This window comes from Pelophylax lessonae (genome assembly GCF_965119305.1).
Source record: "Pelophylax lessonae genome assembly, chromosome: 12".
Lineage (NCBI taxonomy): Eukaryota > Metazoa > Chordata > Amphibia > Anura > Ranidae > Pelophylax > Pelophylax lessonae.
The window spans coordinates 189,207,784-189,228,528 of record NC_138779.1 but is presented as its reverse complement, the minus strand read 5'-3'; the positions used below and the strand labels follow the sequence as shown (position 1 = coordinate 189,228,528).

Below are 20,745 nucleotides of genomic sequence, written 5' to 3'. Positions count from 1 at the left end.
AGAATACATGAAATTAGTGACATTGTGTGGTATATCATTCTTATTCAAAAACATTGTCTTTTTTATGTGCATACCGTTAGTGCAGAGATTCCCAACCCGGGGTTTGATAGGGGCCCGCCTCGTCTGGGGTCACAGAGGTTGCCACTGGATCTTGAAGAGTAGTCTGCATAGGAGCTAACGGGGGTATATATATATAATGCCTGTAAGTATGCTTCTGGAGGAAATAGTATTTGGGTGAGGTTGCTGGGACTAAGTGTACTTACTTAATCATGTGAGTAAGTGGTCCCAGTAAATGGTCCTAGGATTTCACTGTCCCCTAAAAGTAAGGAGAGGGAGTGTTACACTTGGTACTGGCACTGTTTGAATTTATGCCGAAACGCGTCAAGCCCCATGTTTCTCTAAATCGGGAATCACCATACCTGCCTATAAGTAATATGCCATCATGTGGCATAGCCGACACTGTTTGATATGTACAGTACCTATATAATAATATTTTTCTTTGTATATTTTTCCTTTGTGATATAATACATCTTGTTTTATTTATAATACTTCTGCCTACACAATCCAACTTTTTCTTTGGCTTGAGGGACCAAACCACTTTCTAGTAATCTTATTAAGGATGATGGCAACTACTATTCTTAAAACCATAGCTCTAAAGACTAACTATAGAATTTGATGGCATTAGCTCTCCAAGGCACTAAAGCTGCGTTCATACACCATTTATCATTACAATGGTTAAATGTGACGTTTTTTTGTTTTGTTTTTATAATTCTGTTTTACATAAATCATATAAAAAAAAAAAAAAACAAGAAGGACCTCTTCCAGAGCTTACCTGCCAGTAATGCAGGCAGAAGGAAAACCTGCCTCTGCTTCCTTTTACCTGCTGGTGATGGATTGGGTGCCACTGGGCATCTTTGGATATCCTTGGATTCTGGAAAGGTAAATATTACTTCAAATACAAAATCAAAATATATTTTAATTGTGTCTGTGTTTGTTGTTCTACTTTTTCTTACACGTACAATCAACTAGTCAGGGGACTGAAGGATGTGGCAAATGCCCACTTGTTCCACATGGCAGGGAAGGGAGTTGGTACAGAAGCCTCCCATTTGCCTTGTCTGGGCACCAGAGTTTTTGGAGGAGGACCCAGTTTTTTTCCAGGAACCCCTTCCAAAGCATCGACCAATGACGTAGGGCACTCAGACTGTTATCAGGACAGCATTGGGGGAGGGCGGCTACATGTTCACCATTCCCTTGCTATAGGGATACCAGCCTGCAGTTCGTTTTAAAAAATAGAGGTGGCTTTTTTCTTTTTTTTTTTTACTTTTTTTTTTTTTTTTTTACTTAGCATCATTGACCATAGAAGTTCTGAACATGTTTAACAAGGTCAGCCCTCTCCATACCATAGACAATCATTGTATGCTCAGTAAAAAAAAAAAAATGCTAAGATGTGGTAGCTCAGAGCAAACAAATTTACATAAAAATAGATTGAGGGAATGTGTAGGGAAGGGAACAATACCCATTTTCTTACACAGTGTGAAATGATAGAGCCCCTTTTTCTATTGAAGAACAGGTGTTGCTAAATTTTAGGGCAATAATTGAAATTTCCACTGAGCTAACTTTTGACAAATTAAATACAATTTGGTTTGATACATAGGGTGTATGTTCACTGTTAAAAATGTAAGTGAATCTTGGACAAAAACAATGATAAGATTTTTTTAGACATGCAGTGGACAAAACCTGGTAGCCCTCAATTGTTCTAACGAGACCCGAACATATAAGTAACTATCACTGAAGTCTTTTCTTACATGTAACAGTGGTTTTAGCAGGGCTTTTTTTCAGCGGGAACGCGGGGGAACGCAGTTCCGGCTCCTCCAGCACTAACTGTTTGTAATGGCAAGGGGTGCTGGAGTGGGCTGCAGGGTCTATTAATGCTGTCTTCTGGGGGATTTATTCCAGCTGGAGGCGATTTATTTCTGCAGGGGGGGGGGGGGTCTGTTGTTGCTGAGGAGGTCTATGGTTTCTGGTGGGGCCCCTACTGTTGATGGGGGTGGGTCATATATTGCTGGGGAGGTCAGTTGTTGCTGGGAGAGATCTGCTGTTGAGGGAGGGATCTATTGTTGCTGGCCGTGGAGAGATCTGTTGTTGCTGCCTCGAGACTATTGTTGCTAGGGGGGACATTTTGTTGTGGTTGGTCGATTGTTAGAGGGATCTATTGTTGCTGGTGAGGGGCTATATTGTTGCTGCCTACAGGCAATCTATTTTACTGCTTTTCTTGTTATTACCATATTCCCATAAAATGACTTAACACCACTAAATGATACTTGGTTCTGTATTCTCTAAAAGGGCAGTACTGGGAGGTAGGTAGGGGGTAGAACCATGGAATGGTGCTTGGAGGTGGGTAGGGTCCAAGAAAACGGGTGACTTGGAAAGGGGTTCCTGCACCTATTTTGTGAAAAAAAGCCCTGGGTTTTAGAGATATGAGGTGAGATGTCTTCAGGTTTTCTGTGAAGGTCACCATCTTATATTTCTCAGTTCCATGTACAGTATGCTGTAAGTAATAAGATTGTGTTACAGATACCTGCCATTTATTTTTCATTTCCAGATGTTCTCAATACTCCTGTCCTCAGTAGCAACGGGACTTCTAATAATCTCATTGGTGGCTCCTATGTGTCCTTCCATTGTAATGCCAGTGGCCAAACTGTAACTATTTACACCTTCTACCGTGATGGGAAGAACATCTGCTCTGAGCCCCATGTGACCTGCCGGGATTCCAATCTCTACTTCCAGCCAATCACAGGGAGAGACAGTGGAAGCTACACCTGCACCATCCAGAACCCTGTCAGCTCCAGCACCAGCAACACCCTGAAGCTAAATATATCTGGTAAGAATTATACGATATGTTCCATGAATGAGATAGGAGATATCTTGAAATAATTTACAGGGATTAATTAAAGTGTATATTCCTTAAAAATGCATAACTTTTGAGAAGTCTTAAAGTGACGCTAAATTCTGGTTTAAAAAAAAAAAAGAAGTCTATTCAAGTATGTATACTTAACTGTGTCCTCAGTGTAGTGCTTACTAGGGATGATCGAATGGTTCGGGTCGACCATCGGTTCGACCTGAACATTGGCTGTTCGAAATTCGGCTGAATTCCGAACTTTTTGCGGTAAAAGTTCGGAATTCGGCAACCAGAACCACCCAAAATGCAATGGGACAGGAACTGGGCTTTAAAAGCCCGTGATTGGACCAGAAACGTGAGTAAAGGCCAATTGAGGGGGCAGGAGTATGCTATTAATGTGATTGGAGTGACTAGGGGGTCCAGAGGTTTCACACCTATATGTGTGTATGTGTATATATACATATATGTGTGTGTGTATATATACCCCTACACAGCAGTTCAGAAGTCATGCCTGCCTCCAAAGACACCCAAAAAATGCCCAATAAACGCCTGAAAAAACACACCTGGGCGTTTTTGTTGCAGGCGTTTATTGGGCATTTTTTGGGCGTCTTTGGAGGCAGGCTTGATATCTGAACTTCTGTGTAGGGGTATATATACACACACACACACACACACACACATATATATATATATATATATATATATACACATACACACATATAGGTGTGAAAGGAGCAGAACACCATCCATGCGCTAATTAAATAATTTGCAGGGATAGGGTTCCGCTCCTTTCACACCTATATGTGTGTATGTATATGTGTATATATATATATATATATATATATATATATATATATATATATATATATGTGCGTGTGTGTATATATATATATATATATATATATATATATATATATATATATACCCCTATACAGAAATTCAGATGTCATGCCTGCCTCCAATAACGCACAAAAAATGCCCAATAAACGCCTGAAAAAACACACCTGGGCATTTTTGTTGCAGTCGTTTATTGGGCATTTTTTGGGCGTTATTGGAGGCAGGCATGACATCTGAACTTCTGTGTAGGGGTATATATATATACACATACACACATATAGGTGTGAAAGGAGCAGAACCCTATCCCTGCAAAACATTATACAACGTTAAATGTGCAATAAAAAAGTGTCAAAAATGTCAGTTAGGGGTCTGATCTGTCCGCCACATTGTCGCAGTCCCGCAGATCGCCACCATTACGAGTAAAAAAAAAAAAAAAAACAATAAAAATGACAAATCTTTCCCGTAGTTAATAGACACAATAAGTTTTGCGCAAACCAATCAAAATAGGCATATTGCGATTTCTTTTGCCAAAAATATGTAGCAGAATACAAATTAACTTAAAATGTTAAAAAAAAATAGATTTTTACATTTTTTTGGGAATGTTATATAGCAGAATGTGAAAAATATTGTTTTTTTTTTTTCAGAATTGTCGCTATTTTTTTGTTTATAGTGCAAAAAATAAAAATCGCACAGGTGATCAAATACCACCAAAAGAAAGCTCTATTTGAGGGAAAAAAATTTACATCAATTCTATTTATGTATAGCGTCGCACAATCGCGCAATTGTTCATTAAATTTACGCAGTGCCGAATCGCAAAATATAGCCTGGTCAGGAATGGGGTAAAATCTTCCGATCTTAAAGCGGTTAAAAATACGCTCATTGAGGATTTTTTGTCAAAGACATGTAGCTATCGAGGTTGAGCAACCCACCCCACCCCCCACACACACCTGTACTCTATCAGTGTCCACTATCAAGTGGATATAGGAGGAGTCCCCTGTAGTGCATTTGCACATCTTTCCCAGCAAGGAGTATTATCTCCAAGGGTTAGAAAGGCTGGATTCATCTCTTTTTCATGGATAGTGTAGGACCCACTGATAATGGGGTACTTTGACATAGTGGTGGGCTTGAGCACTATATGGCCATATGGTGGGACTAAATCCCCATTTTTATTTATGGATTGTCTTCAAATTTGGTAGTAATTTCTTTTGCATGTGTGCGCTATTCTTTTTTAATGTAGCTAAATACATTTTGGCCTAAATATATGACAAAAATTGAATATATTGGATATTTTTTAACTGTCAAAGTAGAAAATGTCAATTTTTTTGCAAAATTTTCGCACTTTTTTTATTAATATCGCAAAAAATGAAAAGCGCAGAGGTGATCAAATACCACCAAAAGGACACTCTGTTTATGGGAAAAAAAGGACGTAAATTTCGTTTGGGTACAGCGTTGCATGACCGCGCAATTGTCAGTTAAAGTCGCGCAGTGCCAAGTTGCAAAAAGTGGCCTGGACGTAAAGCAGGAAAATCCTCCGGTGGTAAAGTGGTTAAAATGTTAAAAAAAATTGGATTTTTTACATTTTTTTTTTTTTTTGGGAATGTTATATAGCAGAATGTGAAAAATATTGTTTTTTTTTTCAGAATTGTTGCTCTTTTTTTGTTTGTAGCGCAAATAAAAATCGCAGAGGTGATCAAATACCACCAAAAGAAAGCTCTATTTGTGGGAAAAAATTTACATCAATTCTATTTAGGTTCAGCGTCGCACAATCGCGCAATTGTCCGTTAAAGTAACGCAGTGCCGAATCGCAAAAAATGGCCTGGTCATTAAGGGAGCAAATCCTTCCGTTCCAGAAGTGGTTAAAGAAGGTGCGCTTGCACTTCACCTGGTGAAAGCACAAGTTAGAAATTGTTGCTACACCGTGGTCTCATCTCTATGAAGCACTTTATGAAATAGAGACTCTGTATTGCACAATTTAGAAGTTTTACTATTCATATTCTATTCTATTGGACTTTTTTTTGCATTATTTATTTATATATTCATTCAAGAAATTTATTTTGCACTGGCACTTTATCTATATGACATGTTTACATTTATAGTCATTTATAGTCACTTTTTAGTCATCATCACCCTACCATAGTATTGAGGCAGCGCGATCACACATTTTATTATTGATTTGCCTCAAAGTCAGTGTCGCCACAATCTGAACAGAACGATTGTCGGCAATAGGCTGCGACTTGTCATGGGATTTGACCTGTCACATCGCATGGCAGGTCACTCCAATGTGAACGGGGGCTTAGGGTGGAACATGTAACATGTTTCAGCAGCTGCTGCCTCTCCCCCACCAGTGTCATCCAATGCCCAGGGCAAGGGTGCAGAATTGCACCCCCTCATTTTTAATACATGCTATGGAATAGGTGTACCACTCTGTATTCATTTTTTGCCCCTTTGCTTCACTGCGCTCAGGGCAACTGCCCCTCCCGCCCACCTCTTTTCCTTGCCCTGACCACAGCGCTGTTGAGCACTCTGGTAGTTCATTCATTCTTCTTCTCGGTGTGTACCTACCTGGCTGTACGAGGTAGAAGCAAACAGATATACTGCAGCTTGTACATGGTACAGCCAGGCAGATACACTGAGAAGTCAGCAGGAGTCCTTCATGACACCCGTTGATATGTTGATCACAAGTGCAATGCTTTTCAGGCTCCAGGTAAAAAAAAATTATAAATGCACATTTGTTTTACCTTTTTTACATTATTTCTATCAAATGCCATTTATTCCTTGAAAACCAGCTGGGTTTTCAAGTAACAGAGATGTTGGATTGGCTTCTGTAGTTAAAGAGGAAAAGGGATGGACACCGGGTCAAATAAATTGTCTCTCTTCTGATAGTTTCAGATTTCTGATAGTAGAGCAGGGTGGAAGAGGCAATAGCCAAAGAACAGAGCTTCAGGTATATCTAAAAAGGAGAAGGAGTAAATATATACAGTGCCTTGAAAAAGTATTTATACCCCTTGAAAGTGTCCACATTTTGTCACGTTATTACAACCAAATAAGTAAATGTATTTTATTGGTATTTTATGTGATAGACCAACACAAAGTGGCACATAATTGTGAAGTGAAAGGAAAATGATAAATGGTTTTCCAAATTTTTTACAAATAAATATGTGAAAAAAGTGGCGTGCATTTGTATTTAGCCCCCCTCAGTCAATACTTTGTAGAACCACCTTTCACTGCAATTACAGCTTCAAGTCTTCTTGGGGATGTCTCTACCAGCTTTGCACATCTAGAGAGGGACATTTTTGCCCATTCTTCCTTGCAAAATAGCCAAGCTGTGACATGTTGGATGGAGAACATCTGTGAACAGTAGTGTTCATGTCTCACCACAGATTCTCAATTGGATTTAAGTCTGGACTTTGACTGGGCCATTCTAACACAATATGCTTTGATCTAAACCATTCCATTGTAGCTCTGGCTGTATGTTTAGGGTCGTTGTCCTGCTGGAAGGTGAACCTCTACCCCAGTCTCAAGTCTTTTGCAGACCAGCTTCCCTGTCCCTACTGAAGAACAGCATTCCCACAACATGATGCTGCAACCACCGTGTTTCACAGTGGGGATGGTGTGTTCAGGGTGATGTGCAGTGTCAGTTTTCTGCCACATATAGCGTTTTGCTTTTGGACCAAAAGGTTAAATTATGGTTTCATCTGAGCAGAGCAGGCTTCTCATAACTGCAAACGGGACTTCCTATGGCTTTCTTTCAACAATGGCTTTCTTCTTGCCACTCTTACCAGCCTGTCAGTTTAGGTGGACGCCGGCCATGCCTTGGTAGGTTTGCAGTTGTGTTCAGGGTGATGTGGAGTGTCAATTTTCTGCCACATATAGCGTTTTGCTTTTGGACCAAAAAGGTTAAATTATGGTTTCATCTGAGCAGAGCACCTCCTTCCACATGTTTGCTGTGTCCCCCACATGGCTTCTCATAACTGCAAATGGAACTATGGCTTTCTTCTTGCCACTCAAGGCCATAATTTACATAAAGGCCAGATTTGTGGAGTGCACGACTAATAGTTGTTCTTTGGACAGTTTCCCCCACCTGAGCTCTGGATCTCTGCAGCTCCTCCAGAGTTACCATGGGCTGCTTAGCTGCTTCTCTGATTATTGCTTTCTTTGCCCAGCCTGTCAGTTTAGTTGTGCCTCCCCGCACTGGGCAGCTCTTAGGCCGCCTCCCTTAGCCTTGTTACAGTGTGTTTTACCCGCCGTGGCCACACTGGAGTCTGCATGCTGCACAGTCAGTCGGGACAGTGAGTGATCTACAGTGAGTGATCTACAGTAAGTGATCTAGTTCTAAATCACAGTGACCAGTCACAGACACACGTTCTGTAACAAAGCCGCCGCGGCCACCCACCGCCTACAGCTGCCCCGGTGCCAGCCACTTCCACCCAGTCCCACACACCCACTGTGTACCAGCCAGCCACAGGCTCTGCCTGAGTCCTGACTGTACCAGCTAACCAGCCACAGGCCCTGGGCCTGTACGTGCCAGCCACCCACCCACCACACAGGGTGCCAGCCAGCCAACCACCCATCCACCACAGGGTGCCAGCCAGCCAGCCATGAAAGGGTGCCAGCTAGCCATTAAGGGGTGCCACTTCCAGTCAGCCACCCATCACAGAGTGTCAGCCAGCCACCACAGGGTGCCACTGCCAACCACCCACCACAGGGTGTGTGCCAGCCAACCACCCACCACAGGGTGCCAGCCACCCACCGCAGGGTGCCAGCCAGCCAGCCACCCACCACAGGGTGTCAGCCAGCCAGCCAGCCACCCACCCACCACAGGGTGCTAGCCAGCCAGTCACTCACCACAGGGTGCCAGCCAGCCACCACAGGGTGTCAGCCAGCCACCCACCAAAGAGTGCCAGCCATTCATCACCACAAGGTGCCAGTCAGCCATTTTGTTTAAGCCTATATTCGTGTATTTTCAAGTTTCAATGGAGATGGATGGAGATAGAGAAATTAAAAGTGTGGTCTGGAACTATTTCTCTTCTCCATCTCCAGGAAAATTAGCAGCACTGTGCAACATTTGCAAAAACAATGTAAGCATGGGATCAATAACTGCAAAAACCAAAAATACGTCTAATCTTTGGGCCCATCTAAGAGTTCATCATGTTGAATTGTATAATGCAGGACAGAAAAAACAAAATGAATCACAAGGTGAAACATCACTATCCTAGGCAACAATAACAGATATGTTTCAGAAAAAAATAGGTGGCAAAAATCTGATGGAAGATCCCAACTGCTGGACAGGATAATCACAGACATGATGGTGACTGATAACCAGCCATTTACAATAGTGTCTGACTCTGGATTTAAGCGGTTGCTGTCCATTCTTGAGCCAAGGTACACAATGAAGAGTGACAAGTTTTATCGAACTGAAATGCTGCAAAAGATTCACCAAAAGGTCGTTTACAAAGTAAAGACTATGCTGCAACCAGAGAATGCTGGCAACTCACTTCTATTCACGGCTGATTGCTGGTCAGGACAAACAGAAACACTAATGAGTCTTACATGCCACTTCATTGACAGTGGATGGACAAGAAGGCATTTGCTGTTGAATACAAAAGTGATGCAAGGATCCCACTCTGGGGAGTACATTAGAGGAATGTTTCTAGTCATGCCAGAAAAATGGGGAACCACCAAAGACTGAGTAATGCTGGTGCTGCGAGACAGTGGAGCGAACATTGTTAAAGGTATGAGACTTGCTGAAGTTTCAGACCTCAGTTGCATGGCACACATCCTCCAACTGTTGATAAATAATGGTCTGTCAAACCAGAAAGCTTTGCTGGACATTATTAGCATGCTGAAGAAGTGCGCAGGCCATTTCCACCATTCTGTTCTTGCCAAGCAGCGACTGAGGTGCATTCAGGAAGACCTTGGCCTACCCAAAAACATCCTGATACAGGCTGTTCCAACACGATGGAACTCAACGCTACACATGTTACAAAGGATGCTGGAGCAGAAGTGAGCTCTCACTATATATTCCGGTGACTTGGAGGACATTCTTGTCCTACTGCAGATCAGTGGGACATAGTAGCCAACATTATTGAGATGCTCGTACCCATTGAGGAAGTGACACTGGAGATGAGTCATTTGGACTCATCAGTTTCCTCCCATGTGTGAGAGTCCTGAAGATGCTTCTTCAACAGAATGAAGGACCCAACACACGTGGCATTAAAGCATTTAGGCAGGCCATGAGGGACAGCCTCGCCAAATGGTTTGAGAAGCATGAGGAGAATAAAAATGTTGTGCTTGCATGTCTTTTGGATCCTTGATACAAGAACGATCCTTTCTCTTCTGATGATGTATTGGCCAAGGCAAAACAATGGCTCACAGAAGATATTCAACAGAAGGTGCAGGAGGTTCCTCCTGACAAAAAGAAAAGTCAAGAAGAGAAGGTTTCTGATGTGGAAGAGCAGGATGCAGGAGAAAAATGTCCCAAAAGACAACGGACAGAAGAGAAAATTCATTGTGGTCACATAGATGCCATGTTCAGCATTTTATTGGGGCCTCATGCGAAGGATTCATCAGAATCGGCAATAATGAGCCTGGATGATGAACTTCATCTCTATTTGAAGGAACCAGTAATTGACAGAAGAAGTGATCCTCTTCAGTGGTGGAAAGAAAATGAGGCACGCTACAAAAAACTTGCTTCTCATGCTAGAAGATACCTTTCTGCTCCTCCTTCCTCAGTACCAAGTGAGCGTGTTTTTAGTGAAGTGGCAGCAATTTATGAAAAAAAGCCGTTTAACTGGTGAACATGCTGAAATATTATGCTTTCTGCACTATAATATTGTTCTACTTAACTGGGAGAATTGATTTGAAAGTGTTGTACTAGTGTCCACCAGTCCACTAAGTCCACTCCAATCCACTGTCTAGCTTTTGTCTAGATAGTTTTTCTAGCAGTTTTGCACTGACTGTGCTGCGCTGCAGTGCAGTCAGTGCAAAACTGCTAGAAAAAAAGCTAGACAGTGGATTGGAGTCAGTGGACTACTAATGCCGCAGTAGTGCGCCACTCACTGCTGCAATAATTTTAAATCACTACTGCAGTAGTGGAGAAGTGATTTAAAATTATTGCAGTGAGTGAGTGCAAAACTGCAGCTGACTCCTGTCCAATCCAATCCACTGTGTAGCACTAGCTAGCTGTTGCCTAGCTTTTTTTTCTAGCAGTTTTGCACTGACTGCAGTAGTTGCAGTGAGTGCTATACTGCAGAGGTAGTCCACTGGCTCCAGTCCAATCCACTGTGTAGCTGTTGCCTAGCTTATTTTTTAGCAGTTTTGCACTGACTGTACTGCAGTAGTGAATTAAAATTATTGCAGTGAGTGAGTGCACTACTGCAGCACTTTATTATGCATTAATGCACAATCAGATGATGTGAAATGCAAATGTCCCTGCAAATGAAGTTTTTCTATCAGTTTCATGCAGTTATTGTGTGAAGAACGAGCCCTTAATGTTAAAATTGTTAATAAATAAAGTTTTACATGTTCAGTAACAGATTTGTGTCGACATTTTTGTTTATTTTGCAAAATTTTAAATGTGCCAAAATATCGGCCGATACCAATATGCGATATCCGAAATATCGGTATCGGTATTGGTATCGGCAACGAAATTCTGATATCGGTCGATCACTAATAACCACCCACATAGAACTGTGTGAAAGTATCATCATTTTTTAATTAGTAAATTGCTTATACAGAGTCTAACAAATGTGTTTTTAATTTGACAGATCCAGTCTCTGCCGTGAAATTAACCAGCAGTATTTCAGGACTGGTCTGGCCGGGATTAGATTCTGTGTCTCTGACCTGTTCAGCTCATGGTACAGATGTCACTTACACCTGGAGCCTACAGGGGGTGCAACTGCCCCTGGACCCCCGATACGACCTCACCGAGAACAACACAGTCCTCACAATCAGCCCCGTCACAGCTAATGACACTGGAACCTTCACCTGTACAGCCTCCAACTGGATAAACATCCAGACCAGCAATGGATTAAATCTCACGCTGGGCTGTAAGTGTAAAAACACAATTTTTTTTATTTCTATTTATTACTAGTAAGCAATTTTAAATGAAACTGTCTGATTTTTTTTTCATGTATATTATATAGTAGTATATTAAAACGGGTAAGAAAACTATTCACAACTGAGCTTATGCTAGAACTTAAATATGCAGTCTTTAAATTGTGCAGGTTTATTATATAAGATTTATAACTGCCCCCTTATTTGATTTTTCTTACTTTTTCTGAGCCCTCACCTTGTGGGTCAGAGGTCACCTGAAGCCTGACAGTCAAAAACTTGCTGCTCAGTGAGAGCATACAGTATTAGCATCAACCAATAAAGATCTTTATTTATCTACATTCCTGTCAACTAAAAGCGTAAGTAATACTACATTTGCAGGAATCTTTAGTCTCAGGGCACATGGCAGTGGCAGGAATCTGCTGATTCTTGCTGCTGTTTTTGCTCTCTGTGAGTGACTGGTCTTGACTGCTGAGCCCATACACTTGAATGACAGGTTAACGGCAACTGCAGCTATCTATGGCAGTTTGCAAAGCCATCTAGCAACGATCACCGCAGGTAATTGCTGGCTGTGCAAATAGCCATGGATAACTGTGGCTACCAAGAACCTGTCGTTAAAATAAAAAGTTTAGGGGCCACAGCTAGCCACTCACAGGTGGAAAAAACAGCATAAGGAATCAATAGATTACTGCTGCTGCCATTCGCACCGTGGCTAAACAGCAATGCAAATGTAGTCTTGTTTGACATTGTTATGCACTCTCAGGAGTTGGGAGACCGTAGGCCTCATTCACCAAAATATAAAGTGCAATAAACACAAGCATCTATTCAGGGAAATATAAAAAAATTAAAGATGGCAAGACATTAATTGGATGTCTCCAGTATTGGCAAAGCTACATATTCCCTTTGCTTCATACACAGCAGGCCAAATGTGTAAGATCAGACAGTTGACAGCTAGTAAGAAAATAAATTATATCAGCGCACAGTAAAATGAAGAAACACATAAAATTGCAGCAGCTGTGCTCTCAGGTCAAAATACAAAACCAGCATAAAATCAGACATCTATGTAAACCCGATAGTAATCTTTGAGGCCATGGAACGCAGGCCCACCCAGAAGTGTGTGTGTTCCAGGCCCACAATATACGGCTTGGAATGCTGGTAACAACACTGGACCTACCTGAATCCGCTCCTTGATTCGCAAGTACCCACCGATGTCAGGGAAATCCTCACCCAGCAGCATCCAAGGCTCCCTTTATTGGAAGGAGCTCTAGAGGTCTGTCTGAGCTTTCTATGACTGGCGGTGCGCTTTATCCATGCTGAGAGAGGATTTTTGGGCTTGATTTCTTTGGTCATAAGGTGAGAGGCCAATCTATGTGGTGGTGGTCGATTGTGCACTGAAGAGCACCTGTGTCCCCATTTCAGGAATTAGTCTCATCCACACCCCTTATTCACGGGCCTTTGCATGGACTTTTTGTATGTTTTATAGATGTTTTTGATTTATGAGCGCTGCACTATTTACTGTGTGAGTTGACAGCTAGTGGTTATCAGTCTTCAGGTGACCTCTGACTCTAAAGATGAAATGTCAAACTGAAAAAAAAAAGGGAGTAATGCTAAATATGAAGACACACAGTTATCTTTTATAAGTAATACTGTACAATTATAATAAATACTGAATATTCAGATTATCACATAAGCCTAGCTTTATCTGGTAATGAAGGTGAAGCCTAGCTATAATCTTTATTGCATACAGTAGTTACACTGCTCCAGCTTGGACCAATATAAATTTGCAGTGATCAATATGGAAAGTGACAATCGCTGTAGTAGTTGCCACTACAGTGATCGCTGTTATCCTCTGGGTTCTGTGCCAAGTGGCTGCTCCATGGCACACTGACCACAGGGGGTTGCAGGGTTCGCACTGCTACCATTTAAAGAAAACCCTCCTGTTGTTACTGCACAGCATGACAGCTGCTCTGCATGGCACCCAAAAGACCGTGTCAATCACTTTAGTAGCAGAAACCGACCCCTGTCATCTGCCCTGCCAGGAGTGACCCCTGAACTCTGCCCTACCAGCAGTGACCTCTGAACTCTGCCCTGCCAGCAGTGACCCCTGACCTCCACCCTTCCAGCAGTGACCCCTGTCCTCCATCCTTCCAGCAGTGACCCCTGTCTTCCGCACTGCCAGCAATGACCCCTGTCCTCCGCCCTTCCAGCAGTGACCCCTGTCCTCCACACTTCCAGCAGTGACCCCTGTCCTCTGCCCTTCCAGCAGTGCCCCTGGCCTGTTGGCTCCTGTCCTCGGCTCTGCTGACCTCTGTGCTCCACCCTGCTGACCCTTATCCTCCAGCCTGTGGCCCCTGTGCACTGCCATTCTGGCCTCTGTCCTCCACCCTGCAGACCCCTGTACACTGTCTTGCTGACCTCCCATGCTTTGCCCGCTGACACCCTGTACACTGCCCCACAAACTGCTGACCCTATTCTCTACCCTGGTGACCCCCTGTACACTGCCCTGCTGACCTCCCATTTCTTTGGTGTGTCACTTGTTGATGATGTAATTTAAAACCTTATGATTTAGTAGCTGACAAATGCTAATGAATCAGAAATTCTAGCAGACACACATTTCTCTTATTCCAGTTAGGTTCTTACTAGTTTAGTTTATTTGAATCATATTCAGTAGGTTTATATCTACTTTTTATTCTGACTCACAGTAACAATGACTGTTGTAAATTTCAGCTGGGATCTCGGCGGTGACACTGACCAGTAACACATCAGGATCATACATCTGGGCTGGAGAGGATTCTGTGTCTTTACATTGTTCAGCTGATGGATCGAATGTCACTTTCTTTTGGAAACTGAATGGAATGCCATTACCCCCGGTTTCTCGGTATCAAATTTCAGAAGGTGATTCTCCTCCACACTCCAATCTCCTCATCAGCCCCGTCTCTAAAACTGATACTGGACCTTTCACCTGTGAAGCATCTAATCGGCTTGGCCATAAGAACAGCAATGCCCTGAATCTCAGCTTGGTCTGTGAGTATTTATTTTTCATTGATATTTGCATTATATTTTTAAATTGAATACAATGCTAGAGCTAGAAACTTGTAAAAGAAATATCCAAAGTAGATAAGTTAGTTCAGGTCAACATTGGTGTGTCATCATCAGTTTCTTAAAAAAATTGTAAGAAAATCACCCTCTATATACATCATATCTCTATTCAGCATTTACAGTTTGTATGCTCCGAAAGAAAAGAATAATAATTTCCTGCAATAAGGTCTTGCTTTATTGGTAGACACTACAGCATATAAAGAAGGGTAGACAATGTACTTTTTAGAATATATAGGATACAATCACCTTTGACTTGAACATCAATTCTCAACTCAGCCAAATGTCTATAGAATAAATAGGACGGTTATGGGCAGACACAGATCTGGTACCATTTATCAGCATCAGGGAAAGACTGGGTACCTTTGGCCTGGAGGGCCAAACAGAGACATGTGGCCCTTTTACAATAGGGACAGATTTCTGTGGGCTAAAGGCCTACCAAGCAAAGTGTGCCATAGTGCTATAGTTCATTGTGTCTATGTTCAAAGGTGAGTGTTTCTAAAGGACGTGGTTTATTGACACATCCTTATACATCTGCCTACATCAGCTGCCTTTGCGGCTCTTGGTATTTACTGCTTTGAAATGTCATGTAACCAAAATCACTTTTAAAAAGCTTCCATCTGCTAGGTAATGTGTTTTACAGGTTTGAACAGGGAGCAGGTAGCGATGTTAATGCCCAACAATTGTCACTGGCTACTGATTCAACTTTGGCTGAAGTCTGAATGATGACGTATCTACACTCAGGGCCACCAGTCCAACATTAGTACTGGTCCAGGGAGCAAATGCTCAGCCCTTCCCTGGTCAGCACCAATAAGACAACCATTATAGCTTTGTGAATCTTTTGTTTTTTTTCATTATGAGCTCCAAAAATAACAGCACATCATTGAAAATGATTATTACTATGGTGAATAGGGTGGATTTAGCTTAGTGAATTGAGCATATGACCTCTTAAAACTGAGAGGTGAGATGTCAGCCTACCCTGTCTTTGGGTTCCACCAGCCTCTAGGGGACATGTTGGGTGCTATAGTAGATATACCAGAACAAAAGAGAAATGGAGAACTTCTAGTAGTACTAGAAGATCCAGCATTTGTAATAAATCAGTATTACAGCCTTTGTTTCAAATTTTTAGGACTGGAAGAGTACCACTGGATTGGCATAGGGCCAATGTGGTGCCTATATTTAAAAAGTGATCAAAGTCATTGCCAAGTAACTATAGACCTGTTAGTTTAACTTCTATAGTCGGGAAGATACTGGAGAATTTAATAAAAGGCCACATACACGAGTTCTTGTTGGAAAACAATATTTTAAGCAGCAACAGCGTGGATTCGTGAAAGACAGAAGTTGTCAAACAAACCTGATTTTTTTTTTTTATGAGGAGGTGAAATGAAAGGCAGACACTACCTTGGGCAAAAAACCTGGGTGTGGATGTAGAATCATCCTATCTTGATGAAAAATCAAGAATGGCTCTTTACAAGAAAGAGCTGCTATTTCAGATACCTTTTTAGATGAAGTTATCGCAATCAAAAAGACCAGTTTTCTGGTCAGAAGAACCAGGGGAACCTGCCACAGAGGTTCAAAAGGATGTTTTTGTAAAACAGCCAGCGCCAAATTTAGGTCCCAAGGACACAATGGTGGCTTCACAGGCGGAAGCAAACGTAACATTCCTTGGGCGAAGGTCTGAACCAACGAATGGGAGGTGATTGTTTCCTGGAAGAAAACTGATAAGGCTGAAATTTAATAGAGCTCAAGGCTAATTTTACATCTTTCCCTGCTTGAAGGAAAGCTAGAATTCTCTGGATGATATATTTGCAGGGATGCTATTTCCTGGCTTCATACCAGGCAAAGTAGGATTTCCAGAGCCTGTAAAAAATGTTTCTAGAGACTGATTTCCTACCATTTATCAGCATATAAACTGCAGGGCCAGATACACCCCGCTCCTTCAAGATTAAGGCTTCAATAGCCAAGCCGTCAAATTTAGAGACTGTAAAACAGGGTGGAATATCGGACCTTGAGAGAGTAGGTCCAGACGCAGTGGAAGAGCCCAAGGCCTAGTCACTGCCAGCCTTTGGATTTGTGCATACCAAACCCTCCTCAGCCATGCTGGAGCTATCAGGACTACTGGTTTCCCCTCTAGCTGGATCCTGTGCAACAGATGCGGAATCAACTGCATCAGAGGAAAGGTATAAATCAGGGAATACTCCTCCCAAGGAGTCACCAAAGTATCCACTTCGATTGCGAGTGGATCCCTGGTCCTGGACACAAATCTCTACAACTTTTTGTTGAACCTGGATGCCAACAGATCTATGTCTGGGACCCCCCAGCATAGGCAGATTGATTGAAAAAATCTTGGGATCTAAGGACCATTCCCCCGGCTAAAAAAATCTGTCTGCCAGTTCTCTATTCCTGGAAAACTGCTGTCAGGCATTGCACAAACTTCTCTGCTCCGGATAGGATTATATCCACCTCTTTCTGGGCTGACTGACTCTTTGTGCCTCCTTGATGGTTGATATAAGCCACGGCCATGGCATTGTCGGATTGCACCCTGATAGGGTGACCCCGAAGTCTGGGCATCCAGTATTTCAAAGCCTGACTGACTGCCCGGATTTCCAGAATGTTGATAGAGAGACCGCTCTCTACCCAAGACCATTTCCACTGGACAGTGGCTTTCTCTGGAACTGCTCCCCAGCCGGAGAGACTGGTAACTGTAGTCACCACGCTCCAGGTCGCTGGAAGAAAGGATTTCCCCTTCTCCAGATTTCTGGTCAACAACCACCAATTCAGACTCTGACGTACTCTTGGTACCAGAGACATGGACCAGTCCAGAGAATGAACCCTTCTGGTCCATGTAGACAGAATATTATTCTGTTATGGTCTGGCATGGAATTGAGCATAGCTGCTGCTGCTCTGTGTCCTCTTCAGCCTCTGACAGAGGCTAGCGTGTTGGAAACAGTTCCTTCGCGCCCATTTATGCTGTATAGCGCATGCGCGGCATGCTGTGTGGCATCCACGTGCACACCAATTGCATTCCAACATGCCCTCCATGTGGCGTAAGCTTGTTTTAAAAGGCTAAAAATCTCTCTCGTGCGCAAATGGGCCTTCGCCACATACACACTATCAAGGGAGGAGACGAACATGCAGGTGCTTATGCGCCAAGGCAAAAACAGCAACCACATGGGCTGAGTGCAGCTTAAGCTTAATCTTGTTTGTCACAGCTGATACCTTTCTGTGATGTCCACACGGAGGAATGGAAGAGGACTCCAGTGGCAACCTGTGAAGCTCTGGTAAACTCCATGCCCAAGAGGGGTAAAGGCCATGCTGGAAAATAATGGTGGCCACACAAAATATTGACACTTTGGGCCCGATTTGGACATTTTCACTTAGGGGTGTACTCACTTTTGTTGCCAGCGGGTTAGTCATTAATAGCTGTGCGTTGAGTTATTTTGAGGGGACTGAAAATTTACACTGTTATACAATCTGTACACTCACTACTTTACATTGTAGTAAAGTGTCATTTCTCGTGTTGTCACACGAAAATGTGAGGCGTGTACTCACTTTTGTGAGATACTGTGTGTGTGTAAATATATATATATATATATATACTCAAAATATATATATATATATATATATATATATATATACACACACACACACACACTGCTCAAAAATAAAAATTAAAGGAACACTTTGAAAACACATCAGATCTCAAAAATATTATGCTTGGTATCTATAATGATATGGACTGGGTAGTGTGTTAGGAATGAAATGATGCCACATCGTTTGATGGCAATAACAATTATCAACCTACAGAGGGCTGAATTCTAAGACACCCCGAAAATCAAAGTGAAGAAATGATTCAGCAGGCTAGTCCATTTTGCTGAAATTTCATTGCAGCTACTCAAAATGGTACTTAGTAGTTTGTAGTACCCCCGTGTGCTTGTATGCATGCCTAAAAATGTTGGGGCAAGCTTCTAATTAGACGACGGATGGTGTCCTGGGGTGTCCTATTTCCCCCCAGATCTGGACCAGAGCATCACTGAGCTCCTGAAAAGACAGGTGCAAGCTGGTGGCGTTGAATGGACCAAAACATAATGTACCAGAGGTGTTCTATTGTATTTAGGTCAGGCGAGTGTGGGGGCCATTCAATATCAATTCCCTAATCCTCCAGGAACTGGCTGCATACTCTTGCCACATGAGGCCGGGCATTGTCGTTCACCAGGAGGAACCCAGGACCCACTGCACCAGCGTAGGGTCTGACAATAAGTCCAAAGATTTCATCCTGTTACCTAATGGCAGTCAGTGTGTCATTGTCTAGCCTGTAGAGATCTGTGCTTCTCTCCAGGGATATGTCTCCCCAGACCATCATCACCCACTACCAAACCGGTCATGCTGAATGATGTTACAGGCAGCACAATATTCTCCATGGATTCTCCAGACCCTTTCACGTCTGTCGCATGTGCTCAGGGTGAACCTGCTCTCATCTGTGAAAAGCACAGGACACCAGTGGTGGACCTGCCAATTCTGGTGTTCATTGGCAAATGCCAATCAAACTCCATGGTGCTGGGCAGTGAGCAGAGAACCAAGTAGAGGATGTTGGGCCCTCAGGCCACCCTCATGAAGTCTGTTTCTGATTGTTTGGTCAGGGACACTCACACCAGTGGCCTGATGGAGGTCATTTTATAGAGCTCTAGCAGTACTCATCCTGTTCCTTCTTGTACTAAAGAGCAGATACCGGTCCTGCTGATGGGGTTAAGGACCTTCTACTGCCCTATCCAGCACTCCTAGAGTAACTGCATGTCTCCTAGAATCTCCTCCATGCTCTTGAGACTGTGGTGAAGACACAGCAAACCTTCTGGCAACAGCACGTATTGATGTGCCATCCTGGATGAGTTGGACTGCCTGTGCAACCTCTATAGCATGGGTGTCCAACCTTTTGACTTCTCTGGGCCACATTGAGTGTAGAGAAATTTTCTCGGGCCGCATATTAAATATATACTATAGTTAAGGTATATAAGTAATAAAATGCCGCCGCGCCCTTCCCGCGCCGCCGTGCCCCCGCACTAATTTAACACAACTAGAGGAGGATCAAATGAAATGGAATCAGTATACAGAGGTTTACTTCTTCTGAGCGATAATAAAGGAACACTCTAACCAAGATGACCACTTCAGTGATTTGAAGTGGTCATGGTGGTAGGAGTCAGAAACACTGCACAGGCTCCCCTCCCCCCTCTGAGGCAGCCTCTGCCTACCGTTAGTTGGAAGCTGCTATGGCCATGCCCCCGACCTGACTTCCTTCCTCCTCAGCAAAAAAAAATTGTCAGGAGGCAGTGGGCCGCATTGCCTGAGGTTCCGGGCCGCAGGTTGGACATGCCTGCTCTATAGGGTCCAGGTATCGCCTCATGCTATCAGTAGTGACACTGACTCTAACCAAATGCAAGACCAGTGAAAAACAGTCAGAAAAGAGGAGTAGGGGAAAAAATGTCAGTGACCTCCACCTGTAAAACCATTCCGGTTTTGGAGGTTGTCTCATTGTTGCCCATCTAGTGCACCAGATCAACATCCCAGGAGTTTAATTGACTTAATGCTATACTCTGATTAAAAAGTGTTCCTTTAATTTTTTTAAGCAGCGTGTATATATAGTGACAGGCTAAGAATCTGCCACTGTGAATAGGGTGGAGAATATGATACATTAAGGGTTAATGCTTGGTTCTTCACTATCGTTTCTGAGCAGAGAAAACTATGTTTTTGGCTTTGGATCTGATCTTTCAATCCTGTGTCTGGAAGATAGATGGTTTGTAGTTCTCAATGGACTATGAGTGCACTAATTAACACACTCATACTCCATTCACACTTTCTTGTTATAG

General features: G+C 42.8%; 1 protein-coding gene across 1 annotated transcript in view; it reads left to right on the top strand.

Moving 5' to 3' along the window:
- LOC309568017 (cell adhesion molecule CEACAM1-like) overlaps window positions 1-20,745 on the top strand; it is a 184,355-nt gene that overhangs the window by 8,301 nt on the left and 155,309 nt on the right. Inside the window, exons 2-4 of the mRNA XM_082273589.1 lie at window positions 2,603-2,881; window positions 11,503-11,784; window positions 14,516-14,812. Of these exons, the coding sequence (XP_082129715.1) occupies window positions 2,603-2,881; window positions 11,503-11,784; window positions 14,516-14,812 (858 nt within the window). The remainder of the gene's footprint in view (window positions 1-2,602; window positions 2,882-11,502; window positions 11,785-14,515; window positions 14,813-20,745) is intronic.